This window comes from Sminthopsis crassicaudata, chromosome 5 (assembly GCF_048593235.1).
Source record: "Sminthopsis crassicaudata isolate SCR6 chromosome 5, ASM4859323v1, whole genome shotgun sequence".
NCBI classification, from domain to species: domain Eukaryota; kingdom Metazoa; phylum Chordata; class Mammalia; order Dasyuromorphia; family Dasyuridae; genus Sminthopsis; species Sminthopsis crassicaudata.
The window spans coordinates 122,236,625-122,259,278 of NC_133621.1; the positions used below are offsets into that span (position 1 = coordinate 122,236,625).

The window sequence follows — 22,654 nt, forward strand, 5'->3', positions numbered from 1 at the left end:
TATGGTACTATGCTTATGATTCCAAGCTTGTTTAGTCATTTCAGACTCTTCATGACCCCATATGAAGTTTCTTGCCAAAGATACATATTGAGAAGGGTTTTCCAAGAGTTAGTATTCATTCCTAACGATTTAATACAGTTCCTGACCCATAGTAAGTGCTTAATAGAGAATTGTTGACTGACTAAATACAGTAAGAAAATCCAAAAACTTCCCAAGCAGAGAAGGGACATATCAAATCTCTGCTTCAGAAATGTCAGTTTGGCAGCTGGGTAGGAGACAGAAGAAGACTATTAGCAGGCTATTTTAGAAGTCTTGTTCAGAGGCAAAAAGGACCTGGACTAGACTGATTGTGGTGTGAAGAGAGATGAGTGGAAGATATATTGAGATGTAGCTATTTGAAAGCAAGACAACGATACACACACTCACACAATCAATGAGAAAGGAAAAAGAAAAGGGACTCCACAAATGTTAACTTATAAGAGAAATACTGTGGCATGAGACATTTTACATCCCAGGAAGATTTTATATCCAGAGATTCAGGCAAAACTTGTAAAACTCCTTACTTAGTGCTAACGTAGAAACCTTAAATCTTAGGGCTTTCAGAGCCTAAGAGATTATTCTCTCATGCAGTAAATATTCATGCAGCAAAAACTTAGCAATTTACCTACTGAACAATTTGTTTTAAGATAATGCTACATGGCATGCCTTTTTTTTTCTGCTTTTGTTTAATCATTTGAGAGTAAAGTCCAACTCTTCCATTTGGGGTTTTCTTGTCAAAGATGCTGAAATAGTTTTCCATCTCCTTCTCCAGCTCATTTTACAAAGGAAGAAACTGAGTCAAATAGGATTTAAATTATTTTCCCAGAGTCATACAACCAATGAATGACTGAATTTGAATTTGCACTCACATCTTTTTATCTCTCGACTCAGTGATCTATCCATTGTGCCAACTAACTGCTCTCAATATGTTCATTAGGAAAATCCAAAGCAAAATGCAGTCTGAGGTAGGGAGAAGAGTGTGACTAAAACATGTAAATATTATGAAATTCTTAGTGGAAAAATTGATATTTGAGTTGAGCTTAAGGGATAGTGAAATGGATAGTTATTGGGAATATTGTAAATATATGTAACCTATGACTCAAATCCAATTATATAAAATCCTCCTTGGGTAGAAAACGATGACTTGATGGCTCATATCTGAATAACGGTCAGAGTTGTCCACAAATAAAAAAGCACATATTTAACATTTATCATGTGCCAGATAATGTAGTAAGCATTTAAGACACAAATGCAAGTGAGCAAGAAGGTCCCTGTCTTGTAGAACCTTATGTTGTTTTAGAGCAAGGCAACATATAAAGGGGATTGATGGCCAGGGAGAAGTTTTTTGAACAGTTAACAATAAGAAGGAATGAAACATGAACCATATCATTTGCCAGAAGACATGGAGGCTAGTTTTATGACATAGAAAAGGAAATGCTAGATGATGGTGGGCCATAGTGTGGTCTTTGATACATTCTCTAAGGGAGAAGTTTTTTGAACAGTTAACAATAAGAAGGAATGAAACATGAACCATATCATTTGCCAGAAGACATGGAGGCTAGTTTTATGACATAGAAAAGGAAATGCTAGATGATGGTGGGCCATAGTGTGGTCTTTGATACATTCTCTAAGGATCATCATTCCCTGTCCAAATTATACATCCCTATTCATAAAACTCAGAATTTAAAGATACCTAGCCATTCTGCAGATGAGTAACTGAGGTCCAGAGGAGTTCTAACATGTCCATGTTCACACAGAAAGTAAATAACAAATCTGGAATTCAAACCCAGTTCTCTACCACCAGGCCGAACACTTCTTCCATTTTACCGTGGCTAAATCCAAAAGAAGACCTCTTGTGCCATCCCTTCAAAAGAAATATTTTGGACCACCTTGATACCTTCACTAGCCTCAATCTTTTCTTTGAATAAATCCTCCTTGTCTGCTGGAAGTATAATGTTCTCAAAGATAGATTCCCTTCAGCTCACCTGGCCTCACCAAAATGACATAATAAATAATCTTAAAATTCTTTAATTTTTTTCTTGCCTGTGTCCCTTGCTTGATTTAGTGAGCCTGAAGACAACCCTTTTTAATCTGAATCTCCAGGCTTGCAAGCATATTCAGCAAGTTCTATGTACTCATATATCAGGATATTGACTAGATATATTCTTCCAGATTTTGAATATTCTTCAATACTGAAAAGTAATGATATTGCAGAAGCCAAAATTCTCATCCTAAGAAGCAGCCTCTGTGTAGCTGGAGACAGAAAACCCAGTCCAAGGAAAAGAAAACACAGAGGGAATTTTGGACTGCATAAATTGCAGAGGGAATATCAAGCATGCATTTTCAAGGGTCATAGCTAGCCAAGCATATTCTCAAGAGCTTTGTCATAAGTAAGACTTTAGTTTTTGACTGTTGAATCCCTTTAAAACAATCTCTTTATATCTTCTTATTGCAAAGACCCATCAGGGTGCAGCATGTAATTGGTAAATCATGCAGATTAAACATTCTCTTGTGTTATAAAATGATTAAGTATTTAATTGTTAAGAAGTTTCATTTATTCTAGGATTTTTTTAAATATTGTTATGTCATATAAAATTAAAAGTAATTCTTTAAATGATAGTTAATCAGTTATATTCACTTAATCTATATTTGGTAAAGGTTTAATTTCTCATAAACTTTCTTGGATTAAAAAATAGCCCTGATTTTTTAAGCAAAGCTTCTCTGAATAGAAGAAACCTTCTGAATGAAATTGAATTCAGATGTTTATAATTGAGTTCAATAGCAGTTTTTAATTTTACATTAAGAAAATGAACCAAAATGAACAGATAGTAAATGAATAGATTTCTCATAATGAAACTTTATCTTCATAAACACCTATCTGTCTCCCTTCACCTAGTAAGTAAAAGGGAGTAGCATTCAAAAATTTTACTTTGGTGTTTCAAACTAAGTCCCACATGTTTATTAGTTTTATTCCTATTAAGACTCGAGATTCTGTTTAAGGAAGAAAAAAAGTGAGCTATTAAAAAGAAAAGAAGCTTCTTTGGACAGAGTCATTTTCCTCAAAAACAAATCTCTTTACTTTTAAAATCTTTTACACTACCTTAATATTGAATGTATTAAGATAAAATACATCAGAGCTTAAGATTCTAAGAAAAAATTAATTGGATAAGAAGAGTATGTTAATATCTAAGAAGGAATAACAATCATCTGAAATATAATCAGTTAATCTTTCTTAATGAGAGCCTAATCTTTTTAGGTAGAGTCTTTTTATCAGTAAATTTAAAGTTTTTCAAATATATCTCTTTCGGTTTTCAAACCTGTTGAATTAATATTAGCCAATATGTGACAAGCGCAGAGTAGGCACTTAGTAAATATTGGTTGAAAAGCATAAGATGGCTGGGTTGTAATCAACCACTTTATTGTAGGAATTACACACAAGTCAAATAAAGTCCTGAAGGAAATAGTAAACACAAACCTTATAACTGAACATTTTGATGAGTTTCTCTGTTTAAGTATTATCTCCCTTGAGCAGAAGATGGTGATCATTAAGATGGAAGGAAGCCAGTAGAATGGCCTAGGTATTGACTATTTCCTTTCCCAGTCCATCTCTTAGAAAATGCTGTTTTCACAACTGAAAGCTGCTTTTAGGATAGGTACAATTTCCTTCATCCACACCTCTGCCTGTAACACAGTAGTTTTAACATTTTTCCTTTAAAAATACTCTCTGCCTCTCCAAAGTCTGAGGAATTATACCCTGTTGCACAAACTAGCATGTCTTCCCATAATATCTTGCATTTTTTGTTTTGGTTATTTCTATAGTTGAGGTGTTCTACGAGAAATTATTATCAATTGCTCTGTTGTGTCCAACCATAATGTTACCTTTTCCTTTTTCCTGTCAAAAGAGCGATTGCTCCATCCCGATGTCTATATTATCAATTCTCAAAATTGAATGCTAATCACATTCCCATGTTATAATTGTTATTTTTTTCCTTCCATTCATAGAAAAGGATAGATGCGATAAATTCATGATGTACTTAAGCCTATTTGAGATCATTTATTATCTCTGACATTTCCAGAGATTATTATGTTGTGGACTGTATGTACCTCATTGTGTGTTAAAGGAGAGAGATATAGTTCTGGCCTAATACATTTTTACATACTTTATACACCTTGACTAGTTATGTTTTAGTCACTCATCACATAATGCTGAATTAGCCATTTAGCTGTTTGTTTTCCATTCCACCTTCAAAAAGCTCCCTCTGTGAGAATGTGAATTATAAGGACTTCTGCTTAGTAAATGGAAAGAGCTTTATTTTACTCATTTTTTTGCCTCATGTAGGAGAATAACTGGGCCTTTTTTTAAACATGGTATTTTGGCCATATTGAAACTTGTTCTCTACCTTGTCTTCATCTGACTTAGTAAATAATATTAATGTAGCATGGAGTTTTCCCCTGAATGTTTTAAGCTTCTTTTTAAAAACTTTGTTGGCTCTCAAGTTACAGATGTCTACTTCATTTTAGTTAATAATCCCTATTTTGGATGTTAAGTTATTATTTGTAAGTGTAAAAATTTACAAAAAGGTCTACTTTTGATCTCCCGTGTGTGCTAAAACAGCTTTGGCAAGTTGAGACGAGGTGGGGAGAGGGTAAAGGCCTTCATTTAATCTAAATCTGTTGATGAATTAAAATTGGAGAAACTTGAGATGAGCGTGCCTAATTACCTAAAAAGAAACTCAACAAGAAAATGTATTGTAGCTTGTTGATCTTATTTCTTTGATAATTCAAAAGAATCTTCAAGAAATATGTGGACTTCTTCCTTGGGTTCTTGAAATGTGATCACGGAACACAATTGTCATTTGGCACCTACCCAGAAATACACATCTTTTGCATGATGCACCTGGACATATGTGGCAGGTCTGGTAGAATCAGCTAATTAACAACACAGGCTTAAACAGGCACCTCATCTGGCAGGGTAGTTAGCGGCCTGATGGTGCTCAGCAGGGTTTGGTAGTGCTTTTTATTTTTCTATCCTAATGGTCTGCTGCCCACCTAATTTTGCCTTATTGTCAGTCACTACTTACCGCAGCTTGGGGCCCTCCCAGGAGGCTAAATTATTATCAAAGGATTAGGGAGATGTAGCCTTGCAGCTCTGACATTTCTGATTACTTGTCTATGCCAGAACACTAATTAGCTGTGACTAATTAAGAAAAATGTTCCTGCCATAGAAAACCATTTAAAAGAACTGAGAAGTAGAAAAGCAATTCAAAAGCTGAGCAGTGCTCACATTTGCTAATGCTATTTAGATTTCCACCAGAGCCTTAACTCACCTTTAATTGTGCTCAGAATTTGTTTTAAAAAGTACATGCCACACATGCAAACTGAGCTGAATGTTTGAATTCAATAGAAAGAAAAAAAAATTTCATCACTGAAACTTTTTTTCATTTTGATGAATTTTTTTTGACCTAAGATAAGGGATCAGGGAAAAATATTTAATTTTCAATAAAATATTTTTTCTAAAAACCAAATGTAAAAATATGAGGCTAAATTTCTCTCACATCTCTTTCCCAATTTCCCTCCCCCACACATACAAACATATATCCACAGCAAGGCAGAAACTGCTGGTATTTTGACAATAGCATTTTTATAATCTTGAAGAAAAAAAAAGTAAAATACTTTTGACCTAGTGTTGTTTTTGGAAAAAGGAGAGACAAACTACTGGAATGGTTTTAAGGGAAATATCAAAACCTGACATTGAGATTTGGTAATGATTTCATGTTTCTTGCTGTTTTTAAATGGTTTGAAAATACTGTGACTCCAGCATTTTCTTCTCTGCATTTGCATGCCTATACTGTAACTGGCCATTATTGATTTATTCATGGAGAAGCCTAGGAGGATAGAGGAATGACCTCCCCTGAGACCAGTGATGTCAGTCCATGATTATCCATTGGCCAGCATGATGTCCTCCGAGAACTCTCACAGTTATTAGTTTATTCTCCTACAACTACACAAGTGCAAAGTTTTTGAACCCCCTGAAGTCATTCTCTACTTAATCAGGGGCTCATTGTACACTCCAAATAACTACATTGCTACTAGCAGACTTTTCACCATACTGAGATATTGTCCAATATATGTGTATGTGTGTATATATAAATATATATTTTCAAATATACATATATAAATACACACCCATGTATATTTACATATATTTCTTTACACAAGATATATACATGCACAAGATATATGTATGTATATATACATATATATACATATTATACATATACAATACACATTTTTTGCTGTTATGTCCCAACTCTTTGTGACCCCATTTGGGGTTTTCTTGGCAGAGATATTGGAGTGGTTTGCTATTTCCTGTTTCCAGCTCATTTTACAGATGAGGAAATGGGCAGACAATATTTAGTGACTTGCTTAAGATCACAGAGATTTACTATCCTGAATTCTTCAGACTCCAAAGCCACCATTCTTTTTACTCTGCCATTCTGGCTAAGAATGTTTATCAGGGATACTAGCAGTATACTTTCAGAGGCCTTGCTCTCAACAGTATCCCCTAGGCTTCCTCAGTATCACTTTCCAGATGGTATAGCTCAATCTCAGACAAAGTTTCATCTTACCTAAATTATCTCAGATCACTATTTTAAAGACTATTAGAAAGATTTCAGTTGTCCTATCCTAATGTTTAACAATTCTCTAGAAAGTTCCTTCTCATATCCAAACTAAATCCACTACTAGTGTTTTAAGGAGTATTTCCTTTTATTCCTTCAATAGATACCAAAAACAGGCAATCAACATCCTGCCTATAATAGCCCTTTCTATATTTGAAGACTATTATTAAGACACCCGTCATGCTTGTCTTCTCCAGGCTAAATAATCCTTTGCTCATAGGTCCTGTTTTTCAGCCCTTTAATCATCTTTGTGCCTGTCCTTTGAACCTCTACAAAGCTTTTTTCCTTCATTCTTTAGGTTTGGAATTCCGCAATAAGGCACAGGACTCTGCTAGAGACTTGGTAATATTTATACGAGGAATATTTATTCATTTTTACATATACCAATATCATATTGGCTTGCTAAAGGGAAAAAAGATCTTTACAATACTAATTGGGTTTATGTTTGGTTTGAGATGATGCTGGTCCCTAGATCTTTTTCTGCTGTAGTCATCCCTGAATGTTATCTAGCTTACATTCATAAAAGTTTCTTATGTTTGAAATAGTTTATAGTTTATATAGAACATAGAATGTTTATGAGATGGCACAGATTTTGAGTATCCTATGTAGAAATCGTATCCTATAGTAAAACTTAATGGAGTTAGAAGTGGGCTGAAGAATTTTAAATCTTAATTTTTTTTTCATGTCAGTAGTGATTTTTTGAGATTTTACTTTATCCCAACCATTGTGTTGGGCGGTAGAAATAAAAATTTTAACAGTGAAAGTGTTGCTGTCCTTGAGCAGTTTATATCCTATTGGAAGATAGCATGTATACAAACACCTATATACACAATAAATATAAGATAAATATGAATAATTTGGAGAGGGCAGATGGATACTAGTAGGGGGATAGAAATAGGGGGAACTGGGGATCAGAAAAAATTCCTGTAGATCATTTCAGTTATATATTTCCATACTCCACTTCTAGATTCCACATACCATATATAGAATGGAAGTGATAATACATAATTTCTCCTTTTTTTTCTTTTTAATGAGGCAATTGGGGTTAAGCGACTTGCCCAGGATCACACAGCCAGGAAGTGTTAAGTGTCTGAGATCAAATTTTAATTCAGGTCCTCCTGGCTTCAGGGCTGGTTCTCTATCCACTGTACCCTCTAGCTTCCCCTATAATAGATAAGTTCAAAGTGATATGGTAAGGAACTAATAAGTAGCTTTTTAAAAACAACTTATCAAAATAGTCCACCATAGTTAATAATTAGCTTATACACTACCATTATTATTTTCTTTATTTCAAAATTATTTCTCTGTGTTTCAAAACTAGAGTAGGTAAAAGTCAGGGTCCATTTAATATGTAGAGCTAAGTCCACCCTAGTTTCAGCCTTCCACTATAAAGGAAGAAGAAACAACCTCCCTCCCCACACTATAGTCATAATTGCTCAAACAAGTCTTAGGGCAGGTCCCAGAAGAACTCAGATTCTCTGCTAGCCAAATGTCAACACAGACACTGGCCTGCTCCAAAACCTTATTACACCATATAACATTAGGTCATAAGGTCACAACAGGGACTGAGAGGAGCACAGGTGCCACTGCTCAATTGTGAAACTATATACCTGGCCCTGCCCCACCACATATCCAAATGATCACTAAGGCCTTATCCCTCAAGCACACAATGTCATTCCACTTTTGTGAAAGCGAGGGAGAAAAAATCTCCCTGCACAAGCATGGAAGTAGAATGTCCCTCCAAGAATTCAGCCAAAGAATGACCTGAAGATTAAAACCCATCATCGTCTCAACCACATTCAGAAATTTGTCCATGTGTATGTGTTCATATGCTGGTTTATAAATAACTATCTAGCCTTTGCGAGCTCTGTGGATCATTATATCAACTCATATTCTCACTTAACAAATTGGGTCCCAAAGCAAAGACTAGGTCTCTCCATCAGAGTTCTAGGAGTGTCCCTGAGGGGAAAGAGAATTCTAACAATACCATCAGCTCAAGCCACTACTTAGATGTGTTCCTCCCACAATGTTAGCTTGCAGGCATTAGCAACCCACTGTCATTTAACCAATTAATATCAGTTGTCTTTTACAAAAGGTTATTTATTAATAAAATATAGCAAGAACAAAATACAAATATTTCCCTCCAACTGTTGGGGTCCCATTCTCCCTATACTACCTATATTCCTAGAAAGAGTGGATGCAAAATTTAGTCATAGTCTACAAATTTCACTAAGTTCACTTCCAAATTCAGCATAGTCAATGAATAGTCTCTTGCCCCTTCTTGACTGCAAGGTCAAGCATAAGAAAGGGTCCTTTATTCTTCACCAGAATCAACTGACCACAGAATTTAGCATGTATTTCTAATACTATTACTCCTTCAGCTCATTTTTCAATCTTTTAGAGCTCATGAGTGAACAGCCTAACTCATATTCCTTCACTTAAGAGAAGGAAAGAACAAATGAAAAGAGATGAGAGCAAAGAACAATCTTCACTGACCACATGTCAATGACCTGAATGAGGAAATAGTCAGTTGTCAGTAGAAAGTGCCTATCAATACTGCTTGCTGTCTTTCATCAGTAGCAGAGTGAATGCTTACGACTCCTTTATAGGTTCTGCAGGTATTTCCAGAATAAATACTGCAGAAAAAAACTCACCAAAGTATGCTTCCAGCCCTCATAAGCCCAGCTTCCATTATTACAGAGATTCCTGTGAAGTTTTAGAATTTTTAAATACATTTATATAAGCACATAAAGCTTGATCAAGTACACCAACCCAATGAATAATATAGTTCAAGAATGATTAAAGTTATTTTGCAATAGGGAAAGAGAAGTGACTTGCCTATGGTCATACCTAAGTTAATAAATACCTAAGACAGAATGTGAGCCTATGTCTCCTACATCTAGCTTCTCACTAAGGACACTAGAATGTTCCCTATACTCATGAAATAACGGGGTAATCTAAGTCCATTTTTTAAAAGAATACCCTCCTTTATTTCGTTTCACAAAATAAAATTAGCTAATCTCTGCTTTTTAAAAATTTCATCCGTTTTGAACTCAAATACAAAAAGGCAAAAGTAAAAAGATCATTTCCATGTATATAGTACAACATAAGAAGAGGACTCAATAAAAAACCATGAACTTCCATTCCATACTTTACTTTAAAAAAAAAACACGCAAATACCATATATCGTTTTCAAAGTTACCCTGCTTTTCTGTACTTCCTTCTAAGTTTTCTTTTGTTCTCTGCTATGCACTTTTTTTCCCTCCTTCTCTACCAGCCCTGTCCTAGAGGAAACTATCATTAAACACAAAAATGTATATATAGGTAGAACCATATTATAAATACTTCTATTTATCAGTTCATTCTGTGGCTGTAGAGAGCCTATTCCTTCATAGATCCTTCGTAACTAATTTGAATATTTGCAAAACTCAAATGATTTAGTTGGTCAAAGTTGCTTTAGAATAATATTATTAAGTACAATGTTTTCTTTATTCTGCTAATTTTGTTCTTCATTATTTCATTAATCCCTGCTTTTTTGAAGATCTGGTTGCAACTTTGCTTCTTCCTTTGAAGTAGCTCCGCAACATATCTAAAACTTAAATAAAATATTTAAATAAACCAGCTAGTAAAATATTTTCTTAATTTACAGTATATATAAACTTAACTCTGGCAAACTATTTTGATTTCCACTACCTATCTCTGCTTCTGCCCATAAGATTCTCATTTGCTAAAGAATTGCCCTACTCTAGTATAACATGGGCTTAAAGTTAAATCCTGCCTCTTACACTTACTACATGTATGGTGTTGGACAAGTCATTTAAATTACTCTGAATTTCAATTTTTTCATCTATAAAAAGGAAGAGTTGTTCCAGATCCAAGCTTCTTAAACTGTGGGCCATGACCCCATATTGGGTCTTATAATTGAATGTGGAAACAAAATTATGATTTATTATCAGTAAATATTTTATTTGTATACCTGATTTATATAACTAAATACACACACACACACACACACACACACACATATATATATCTATCTATATATATATATCTATCTATATATATATATATGTATATATATATATATATATACATATATATATATAGATATATATATATAATTTATTTATTTCTCAGGCAAAAAGGAATCATGAGTGGAAAAAGTTTAAGAAGCCCTATTCTAGATGACCTCTGATCTCCCTTTCTGGTCTAGAGTTAGGAAACTGTTACTTTAAGTAATTTCATGGTTTCTTATACTCACAATTCACAAAATACTTGAAAGAAATGGTAACTTACAATTTGAAGAGTATGTAGCATTCCGCTAAGATTATTTCCATTTTATTAATAAGGTAACATGATGTGTATCATGGTAGAGATTAAATTTTATAATTTCCATAACTGAGCTTTCATCTATAAAATAACTAGTGGTCTAAATAAGTGGTAACAAAGATTATTAGAATTTGGTTTCCTTTAGTCAAGATGATTAATTTAGAATGTGATAATGACTGGTACTTTTCAGTGTATTATACATTTTTTTTAAATCCCCTTGACTGGTAGAAAAGATACTTGCCGTATCCCAGTGAAGTACTCTTAGGCTGTATGTATGTATGTATATACACATCCAATCATTCTGGTATTATGATTAAATTTACTCCTAAATCAAACCAATTCAGTCAAAAAATTAACAAATTCAGTTGACTCTCATGTTCTTTATCTATGTCAATAGACAAGTCTTTAGAAGTTACTTGAGACATATTAACATTAAATGACTTGCTCAAGGTCAAGAACTAATAAATGTAGACAGGGTTTGAACCCAAGTTTTCCTAATTTCAAGCCCAGTATCCTGTTAACAATTCCAGACTAAATCTTTCTAGCTAATGGGATACTATAACTGGTACAAAAGCAACAATTTATTAAATAATATTATAAAGAAGGTAAATGTATTGTACATATGGGAATTAACTTAGTGGTCAAACCTTGAGCATTTTGCCTTTGGATTTTAAACAGCTTGATAGTGTAGGACTAAAAGAAAAAGGAAAGCCAAAGGCTTAAAGTATCACTCATGTTCACCAACAATCATTTGTAGATACAAATTTAAGAGTTTTAAAATTAATTACTAGCCATAAATGCATAGTTTATTCATTAATTCACCTTGTTTAAAATTATTTTTAAATTAATAAATTATTTACAGAATTTACAAAGCATTAGCAAGAGTTAAAAGTCTTTTCTTAGGATCTAGACTCTTGCACAAGGAGAAAAATACATGATTTCAGTGATTTGTCACACTCTTTGGGGGGAGGAGGATAAACAAGAAATGTAAAGTTTAAGATGCCATGGAAATAGCTGTTATTAGCACTATGTTGAGCAACTGATACAATTCTATTTACAACGGGATGGGAGCAGAGAGGCTAGAATTGTAATTTTGATAGAACCAATGTAAGAAAACTCCTAGAAATTCAAATTAAGAATAATTTCTACAATTTATGGTCAAAGAGAGTTGTCTGAACTACTGAGAAATCCAGAGTCACATAGCTGATATATGTTAGAGATATGGCTTGATGTCAAATTATGATGCTGTGACTGTTTCTCCCATAATCGCCAGATCAAGCATAACATCCTTTGTCTCCAGGCTCCTGACTCTCAGGACTTTCTCTACTATGCCCTCTTGCTATAGTCAGTACCTTAATCTTTCCATGCCTATTCTCGTTTTTTTTTAATTCCTTTGTATGTATTATCTTCCCCCACCAAAATGTAAGCTCCATGAGGGCAAGAACTGTCTTTTTCCCTACTTTTATTTGTTTTCCCAATACTTATTACAGTGCCTACCAAACAGTCAGTGCTTAATAAATAACAACTCTGTGTTCAGCAAAGCAAATTCTCTTAGATATAGCAGGTACTGAATAAATGTTTGAAATTAATTGAATTAACCCAAAGGTTAGTTTTCCTTCCCATGTTGCACTGATTTTGCTCTATGCTCTGATTTCTCAATGTGCCCAAACATAATAATACAGGGCACTATATAACTATTCTTATTTTTTTAAAGTATGCAAAATGCTACATAGGATGCTAACAGAGCTCCTGGTTTTTAACCTGAACTGAATAAAATATTACTTTTTTTTTCTTTGAAAATTTGGATTATATCATATTGTAAGTAAATTTAATTGGGCTTTTCTCTCCAAGAGATAATATGGTGTAATTGATAAAAAGTTAGTCTCAAAACTAAGGAGAATTAAGTTGCATTCTCCTCTCTAACATATACTGGCAGCATAACCCAGGTAAATCATTTAACCTCTGAGTACTCCAGGTAAATCTCAAATACTATGCATTTCAGAGAAGGTTTTCATTTTAATTGGCAGAGCAAGTCTGCTTATAGAGGAGTTTCCAATATCAATGGGATCCTCTTTTTTGAACCAGTAATAGAAATTGTCCTATAATATCTAAGCAGAGAGTTAGTAAAGTGGATAGAGCATTGAGCCTGGAATGAGAAAGACCTGAATTCAAATTTTCCTCGACTGTAAAAAGGAGATAATAATAGCATCTTCCTTATATGGCTGTTGTGAAGATAAAGATGTTGAGATAACATTTGTAAAGGACTTAGCACATTACCTGGCACATAGTAGGTACTTTATATATATTCCTTTCTTCTTTTCTTTCTGTATTGCAAACTGGAAACACATTTCACTTGACTTTCAGACATTGCTAGGGAAAAAAAGAAAAAGAAAAGCTGTAAGCCTCAGGATGAATTAAAAATATAATAACTGGAATTGGAAGGATATCACCAGTTGAAAATAAGAAATAAGATTTTTCCCCTTAAATAGTCAAGAGTTCTTGATTTTTCTAAAGCAAGACCAGAGTCAAGTGAATGGAACCATGGCATGAATGCTGGTTGTCCCCATGTGGGCAACTGTTTGCATCCCTAACATTTTACTTATTGCATTATAAATACTTACATATAGACATCTCTGGCCTAATATATACTGATAAGTAGCCATGTCTTTGGGGCAGCTAACATTGGAAAGATTGCCAGGCCTAAAATCAGAAAGACTCATCATCATGAGATCAAATCTGACCTCAGACACTATCATATAATCCCATTTGCCTCAGTTTCTTCCTCTACAAAATGATCTAGAGAAGGAAATGGCAAACCATTTCAGTATCTCTGCCAAGAAAACCCCAAATGGAGTCACAAAGAGTCAGACACAACTGAAAAGATTGAACAGCAAAAACAAAAGCTGTGTCTTCATATTAAGGGCAGCCCACTCGCTAGTCTTCCATTCGTCACCATGGAAGTACAGAAAGAAAGCATGAGAGTTCAGAGTTCAATTTACCAAAAGAAAACACATTCATTAGGGGGAAGGAAAAACAATCACTTGAGAGTTTGTTCCCATCTGTTAGTTCCTTACACTGTATTACACACATTATTCTTTCCCAGAGCAAAGCCTAATATTTGGCTCTATAGTTAGTATCTTCAACTGTAGGTAACAGTCTGTGTAACCATTGACTGGATTCATTTCTTTCCCCTGTCATGGAGAGAGATCAAAATGTTTTCTAAGATACTGATTACTGCAAAGGGTTTAAGCAATTTCTCCATCACTCCTATGGATATTTCAAGAACACTTGAAGCCATTGGGATGTTCTCTCATTTCCTAGTATAAAAATTATTGATTCATCTCTGAAAATTTCAGTTCTTCCTATCAAAGGTCTGTCAGCCTTCCATGTGACCTAATTTATTTTTCCTTTGATAAACAAAAGTATTGAATAATAAAATAGTGATAGTACTCTGTTTTCTTTACTTTCTTCATTTTGAAGTCAAAAGACCTGACAAATTTTAATCATTCTCTACTATACTGCTTTGAGAGAATTATTGTCTTTACTCCATAGAGAGTAAACTTTATTAGAAAATGAAATAATATCTTCTGGAATGCTAATTAGTATGAAAATTAACTGTTGAATATTCTAGAATGTTGAACATTCTAACTGTTGAGAAAAAAAGTATTGCAGACTTTCAGGCCCAAAGATTACTTAGTTTACTATATTGTTCTATGGACAGTTTATGTTGGAAATTTGTAATAATTGGACAAGTTAGAACTGAACACATCAAAAATTTCATTCATTAAGGATTTATTAAGCAAGTGCCTACTAATGTCACACATAGATATTAGATGCTGAGAATACAAAGATAAAAATGAAATATTCCTTGCCTTCAAGGAGCTTACATTCTCCTGAAGTCAATAGTATAAGTCTTCAAATGTATATGTGTATGTATATTTGTACATATGTATTATGTGTGTGTTTAAAACATGTATGCATATGTTTTACACATGTATTACTAAATAAAATCATTTGGGACAGAGCAAAGAGCTATCAACCATCAATATCAAGAAAGGCTTTGTGTAGGTAGGGCTACCTGAATTATTCTTTAAAGAAAGTTAGGTATGTTATTAAGAGGTGGTAAGAAGGAAGAGTGTTTAGGGCAAAGGTAATATGTACATGTGTGTGAAAATAAAAGAACATTATGTAAATAAGCTAATTTTGCTAGAATGAAGAGAAGTAATGTAAAATAAATTAATATTTAGGTCACAGCCAAACTGAAGGAAGCGCGCCCACATACACACACACACACACACACACACACACACACACACACACACACACACACTTATATATACAGAGGCAATTTACTTTTGACTTCTGCCAAGCAAGCAAGCGCGCAACTTTAAAGCCCTAGAATACTATATGAATATTACCAACGGGTATAATATTCACTAAATCTAAGCTTAAACCATATTCTGCCTCACAGAATTTAAGGAGCAGGTTAGGGAGATTTATAAGAATCATAGAATTTAGAAAGAGAAAATATCTTTGATATCCTTCTAGTCAAACTCTGTCATGTTATTGAGGAAAATGAGCCACATAAAAATGAAATGCTTTTCCCAAGGTAACATGGCTTGTTAGTTGTAGAGTTAAGGCTTGAATTAACATTTCTTGGTCACTTATACTTCCCCTGCATCATGGCTGCATAGTGTCCTTGACTGACCTATAGAGAAGGATAATTATATTTGTGGAAAAAAGTATTGCATGAAAATTACTAGGCCTGAAATAGGAAATTTTCCAAATTTAATTTTCAGTTATAGTTTAGTACTTCATTCTAGTCCTATTCCTCCAATATCTCTTTACACTGACAAGCTAAGTCCATTTGATTACTTTCTTTAAAGGTTAACTCGGACAGACTAAGGTTTATGATACAGTTGCTTTGAGTTCTTGTTTGTGACCTTCCTGCTGACCATCAGTCATCAGCCTCAATTGGCGTTGAGAAAAGAAATGTGTAGCAATGTCAGGAGTAAGAAAAACATAATTCCCCCTAACCCAGAGGTGCATGCCTCTATTTCGTGCACAAGATCTTTGGGGAGGGTGGGCTTAAACTTAAAATATGGAAGGAATAAGATACATGTGTGGAAAACACATGGAGCCAAAGAGTATTTCCTGGTTTTTGACCCTGGAAGTCCTTTTTTTCTCTATGAAGTTCCCCTTAGGTGTAGCTCTGTTGCACTACAAAAATTGGTACTTTTTTTCCTTTTGTTGTTGTTGCTTTTACAATTTTTACAATTGTAATTTTTACAATTCCTAAGTATCATTTTCCCCTGTCTTGAGCAGTTATGATACTGAAAGCCACCACCATTCTCAGATGACTACCTTTACGTATCTTCTATAGGAGTTTCCTCTGTCATTGGCCACTGCCACTCTGGTAGGAGTTGTTGTCACAATTGTTTCCAGTAGGACCTCTAATGAATCTCCTAAAACCTTTAAATTACCTTGAGAGCTCCCCTTTCAGAATACTTAATTACCCAAGATAAGGAAAGAATAAAATGAAAGAAACAGAGGTGCCATATGCTCATAGACACATAGTAACCTAGGGGGACATAGAGCAGCCATCTTTTCTCCAATTTGGCAGCTCACAACATTTCTTTGCCTCACTCACTACCAGGAAGGAAGAGACTGAGAAAGTTTCAGCTCAGTACCTCCTGAATCATGAGTTCTTCTGGCTGTAGAGCAAATTGAAAGACTTTTTGTATTCAAGTTGCATACTTTGGATTAGAACCAGGCAAGGAATATCTGTGCATGCTCTATGTAACCTACCAGGAAGATAAAATCTGAATATACTCCAAGAACTGGACCCTTATTAAATAATCTCACCCTATAAGAGGTTGAGTTGAATATTTCCTGCAGTTTTAGACTTTTGTGGATTGAATTAAGCACTTCCTTGTGTCTGTTTCCTTACTGCTGCTGTGGTTAGTTTTACTTTGTTCCTTGAAATCAAGTTATAATTTCAAGGAGATGATTTCAGTAGGAAAAAAAAATACCACATTCATGAAATCAAATTTAGAGTTAGTAAAAAGAGTGTTATAAGGCTTCAGAGTTTTCACTTCAGGTCTCAGAAATATGAGGAGGCAGAAGCTGTAAGTTTAGCTATGCTTGATAGCAGTGATGCTTTAAAAAAAAATAAAATTGTTCTTAAAATGAATCATTTCGTGAATCCTAACATTTTATAAAAAACTTAAATTTTGGGGGTGTCTCAAAAATCGAATGGCACATGTACTCTCATCAAAACTTTGTGTTTCATAACAATAATAATAATCAACCATGTTCTTTCCTCTAAAACCTACATTGGAAATCAAAAGGCCTATTGACATTTTCCAGGTGTTATTCTTTTATCTCAATTCAGTGAGTCTCAAGAAACAACCTGCATCTGATGGAATAATTGCAGAAATGTGTTACCATACACAATGTGGAAATTTAGCCCTTCGGTTCTTTCAAAGTTCTAGAAAACGTATTTTCTGTTATTCACCTATTGAGACAAGCATAGCTGGAGCAGATGAAAAGAATAGCCTTGGTCATACCAATTCCTAATCAATAAAAAGCTAAAGACTTAAGCAGAAAATATATCACAGATTTGTGCCCCAGCAAAGCTGCTATTTTCATTTTATCATCATCATCAGAAACAACATTCTGACAGAACCCATTTACTAACAACAGTCAACATATATAAGCCATATGGGGTCTTGTGATTCAGATTTAGGAATATCCGCCCCAGAAGGTCTAAGGCTTTGTACATTAGTATATATTGAGTCCTCATTCCAGGTGGCAAACAGCTGCACCTTTCAAAAAAGCAAAGCAAAGCAAAGAAAGAAAACTTCCCAAAATAAGCCTGAAGTGCATGTTTTCAGAAGAGAAGTGTTATATTTAATTGAAGCCTTCTCAAAAATGTTAGAAATTAGTCCAGAAAGGGAACTGGGAATATTTCATATATTTGTTTTGTATCCCCAATGGTCAGCCGAATAATGAAATTCCTTAACTACTTCTCTTTAACTTGCATGAAGAAAGCACGGTATGTTGCTAAATCTCTTTTCACCAGCACTGCCGAGAAACAACTTTAATCCTTGTTAGAAAATTGCAGAGTCTGGGACTGACAAAGAGCTCATGCTTGTTCTATTGTTAGTGCTTCTGGACCCTGAGAGGGGAGCCCTTTACAGCTGCATGTATCCAGCCTGGCTCAGCTGTACTATTTAGGAGAGGAGGTTTGTCAATTTCTATTGACAATGGAGAGAGTTTTTCTGTGCCTGTAGCAGCGCTGACACAGTTGGGGATCAATGCCAGCCATTCAGACTACACCCTCTTTCATTGCTTTGGTTTGTTAATTCAAGACTAAAGGTCCGCCGAGGGGGTTTAGGGTGTTTAAGAAAGCTGATGAACTGTTTAAGAAAGCTGATGAACTGAAAGCGTTTATAGCCCTAGTGTGGCAATTTCCATAGTCAGTGGCAACTACTAGCACTGAGGGAGTTGTGTCCTTGTTGACCCTCGCGTTATTAAAAATGCACGAGCGCTGCGCTCCTCGATATTTCAACACTCTTTCATTGTCAATACCACCTTCTGGGCCCTTCAGCTTGTTGCTTGCTCTAAAGATCTCCTTAGATTGGGTTTGAAAACTTCACCTTAAACACTAGATTAGACTGATGTTCTGTTTTCCGTGCTCCTGTTGATTTGTTGAACCTTCCCAGGGCTGGAAAGCAAGTAGCGGCTTGATGGGGAGACGGGTTGCTAATATGATTTACCAGTCTACAGTCATGCACAATAAGTGTGAATAAATACAGGGGTCTCACAGAGTCAACCCTAGCCTTTCCTTTTCTTTTATTTTTGCTTTAAAAGAGATATCTCAGGAAAATGAAGTGAGTAATGCATGCCCTTACAGGAGCTGGATAAAGCATGAATAAAAAAAAAAAAAATACATATTTTTTTTTTCTGTTAAAGTGGTTGGCTGCTGTCGTGTATTGATGTGGAAAAAATATATAATATACACTTACTGCTTTATTCCTGTGTGGACCACAGCAAAGAATAAAGCAATAATGTCGTGCCATTGACTTCAGTGAGAACTGCTAGGCTCCTTCATTGCCATCCCCTGAAGGAAAAAGTGAATAGTCAGCCAGCAAATGTTTTATTATAATAACTTCTTCAGAATGAAAGGAGGTTTTCTGGATGTTTGAACGTTTTTGCAAATTGGCCCTACTGCAAGGCGTTTTGAGGGGTGAGGGCAGTCTACTTGAGTCGGTTTTTCTTGTCCTCATGGTCAAAAGTGGGACCTACTTCAGTCCTGGACCCAAAGGGGGGCTTATCACCTGGGATGTTCAACACCAATTACTATGCCAGAGATAGAAAACCCCTTGCCTCTGTTTTTTCTTTTGTTTTTGTTTGCGAGAAGCAATTACCCTCGTGAGAATGAATTTTCTAAGTCTGTATCCATAATAGTTATAGGGATTCTGTGCCCATTTGCTGCTTTTCCAGAGCAGAACCCAGGACTCTGCTGGCCTTCACTCAAGTTCTCCAGGATCCTAACCTTTACATTTCAGTACATGAGTTTTCCATTTTTCCTATTGCAGTGGCTGTGGTTTGTTGCTTACAGCCACTCTCTATAACATGTGGTAATACTGATATTAATCACCTCGGTGTCTTTACTCAGTTTCACTTATTTCTGAGAGTGCAGAGAATCTATTGACAAGATTTCCCCTTGAAAATGCGTTCCACTGCAGACCTTTATATGTTACTCATCAGGTCTAACAGTTATTGCTAATTTCTATTTTATATTAAATGTACTTTTGATTATCTCTTCATAGTAATTATCACATTTTCCCTCAGAGGAATAAAGTTAAATTAAGTTTAAACTGGGTAAGGCTTTTAAGGAGGGAATATTTATGGAGTTATGTTGAAGCATGATTTGATTTTTCTCAGGTAGGTCTTCAAAATTGTGGTTAGCACTGATATGTACAGAAATGGGCAGATGTAGCAGAACCCTTTCTACCAGAATTGGTACTAGGAAGTGTTCCTACTTTTCAGAGGAGTAGGTTATGTTTTACCTAAGGAATGAATATAATGTTTAAATCTTTTTTTCCTATCTTCCCAGATTATGGCATATGTATAATCCTTAACACTTTTCTTCATATAGTATATTTGATCATTAATACGATTATTACAATATTTTTATTTTAAAGTAGAAATCAAGATGTTGATTTTAGAATAATGAGAACTAGCAAAGGTAAAAAGTAAGTATGACAGAAACTGAAATTAATAACTAAGGGACCTTCAGGCATACAGTGTTAGAAATAATCAGAAATAAATTCGAGTGAAAACTTCATTAAATATATTGAATATTATTAACAATTTGAACATCTAGTTTCTTAAAACCTGTTGTTCCTAATGTTTTAAATCCCATAAAATTAAAACTACAACCACGTGAAAAAAGCATAAATAAATTGTGCATAATAGGCAAAAGAAAACAAATCATCTGTTTTCAATACCATAGTATTTCATTTGCTATCAACTTGACATTATAGTGTTTTGTAAATCAGTTATTCCATATTTTAATTGGTTTACTCCATATTTTTATGTGTTCTATACACTAATTTAAAAGAAGAGTAATGACATGTGAAGCCAATTTGTTTTCAGAAACTTATAATTAAAATACCTTTTGTTCTAGTTAGATTAAAAAAAATGTAAAAGCAACTTTTTAATAAACACAAGTTAAAAGCTAAGAAAATACATTTCCTAGTTGAGATTAACTCAAGAAGTTGATTTTATCGAAGTTGATTTTATTAAATATCCTCCCTCCCCCCAAAAAAGTTATTCCTTTAAAAAGTTTTTAATTGTTCCTTTATATTTTGATGTTCATATTTGCATATAGACATATGTACTAACAAAATTTAAAGTATACATGGTTATAGCATATATGCATACGTGTATATATGTAGATTTATATACATGTATACATATGCACACACAAGATTCCTTAAATCCTGTATAAGGCACTTCGTGCTGTCTAGAATTTGATTTCTCCTTGTAGCATATTTTCTCCAGAAACAGCATTACTTTTTAAGTTGCCTAAATTCAAACAGAGTAACTATAAACTGAACTCACTTAACATACACATTTTAACTTCTGGACTATCTTTTATTTACACAAATGTGGACATTATAAAGAAGCAGGAAATTACATAAGGATTTCAGTCCTTCTCCTGTGGAAAGACCTGCAATAAACAGAGCAAGGACATGAATTCTCCCAAAACTAAATTGATTCCAAAATGCAGCAAACCCTTTCCTCTTGCTGTATGAGCAGTGCACAACCATTGAGTCATTTATTTCAGAAGGAATATTGCCATGACATGATTCCTCAGATCCCAGCAAAGGTTTATTCATTGTTAGTTGGATCTGAAGGATTGAAGATGAATCTAACCACAGTAATAGATCTAGGTGTTAGTGAAGATTTTGATTGTGGGGAAAAAGATGGTTTTTCAGGGGTGCTTTTTTTTTTTTTTTGCTATGATTCCAAAATAAAATAAAAGATAGGCATCAGAAGTTATTAGACTCTGTGCCATGTGACATCTACCATTTGATTTTTTTCCCTAGAACTCTACAATATTTCATGAAAACCCTGAATTGATGCAAAATTTCTCTTTGAAAATAATTTAGCTGGTTTTCCCCCTGCTGTCTCAGCAGGCTATTCATTGCTATAAACATGTATTTAGTGCCCATTGTTACTTACAGCTTACAAAGCAGGCTACTAGGCTGCAAAGTGCAAAGCTCTGTTTCCCTGTGAATATTCTGCAGCTGAAAGACTAGTGTTAATTCATGTAAAGCACAGTCTAGGTCAAGTTAGCAGATTTCCTAGCAAAACATGCAATTCTCTTAACAGGAAATTATAGCATTATTGACTTCAAGTGCTGATCTGTGGTCATTTCAGAGTGTTTCATTACCCCTCATTACTAAATCTGTTAAATGAATACTGCAGAGGTGGTTTTTTGTGGGGGTTTTTTTTGTTTGTTTTGCTGTATGTATGTATATATGCATGTGTGATTTTTTTTTCTTTCCCTCCTTCCCTTTGCCCTGCCCCCCATCCTTCTTTCCAGCAATGGTACAGCAGCTCCATGAAAGTCATTTCTGTGTGGTTGGCGGATAGATTAGACCTTCAGCTTCACATCTACCAACTGAAGACTCTCATCAAAATAGTGAAGGTAAACAAAATGGTTTTTAATGTGATGACCTATTGCTTTTTGACACAAAAGATGAAATTTCAGTAGGCATTTTAAAGGGAAGTATAGACTTTAGCTTTATAAATACAAGGAAACCCCAGCAGAGAAACTCCCACCACCAGATGCAAATAGGCAACACCTTAGTAACTTATGGTCCTAGAGAGAGGCATGGAGACACTGAGAGAAATTTGACTGTTGTCACATAGCCAATTAAGTGTCTAAGGCAGGACTTGAACTCATTACTTCAAATCTAGGCTTCTTTTTATGTAGCCATGAATAAATAAATACTAAAACTTAGAGGGGAGAAAATCATTAATTCACTAATTCATTAATTCACAGGCAAAAAATACACTGATTCCCA

General features: G+C 34.6%; 1 protein-coding gene across 4 annotated transcripts in view; it reads left to right on the top strand.

The window, feature by feature from the left end:
* The window catches only part of CADPS2 (calcium dependent secretion activator 2), a 714,206-nt gene that overhangs the window by 682,933 nt on the left and 8,619 nt on the right, over nucleotides 1-22,654 (top strand). For all 4 annotated transcript variants that reach the window (XM_074268127.1, XM_074268122.1, XM_074268124.1 and 1 more), the window contains one exon: nucleotides 22,171-22,275. In XM_074268127.1, the coding sequence (XP_074124228.1) occupies nucleotides 22,171-22,275 (105 nt within the window). The remainder of the gene's footprint in view (nucleotides 1-22,170; nucleotides 22,276-22,654) is intronic.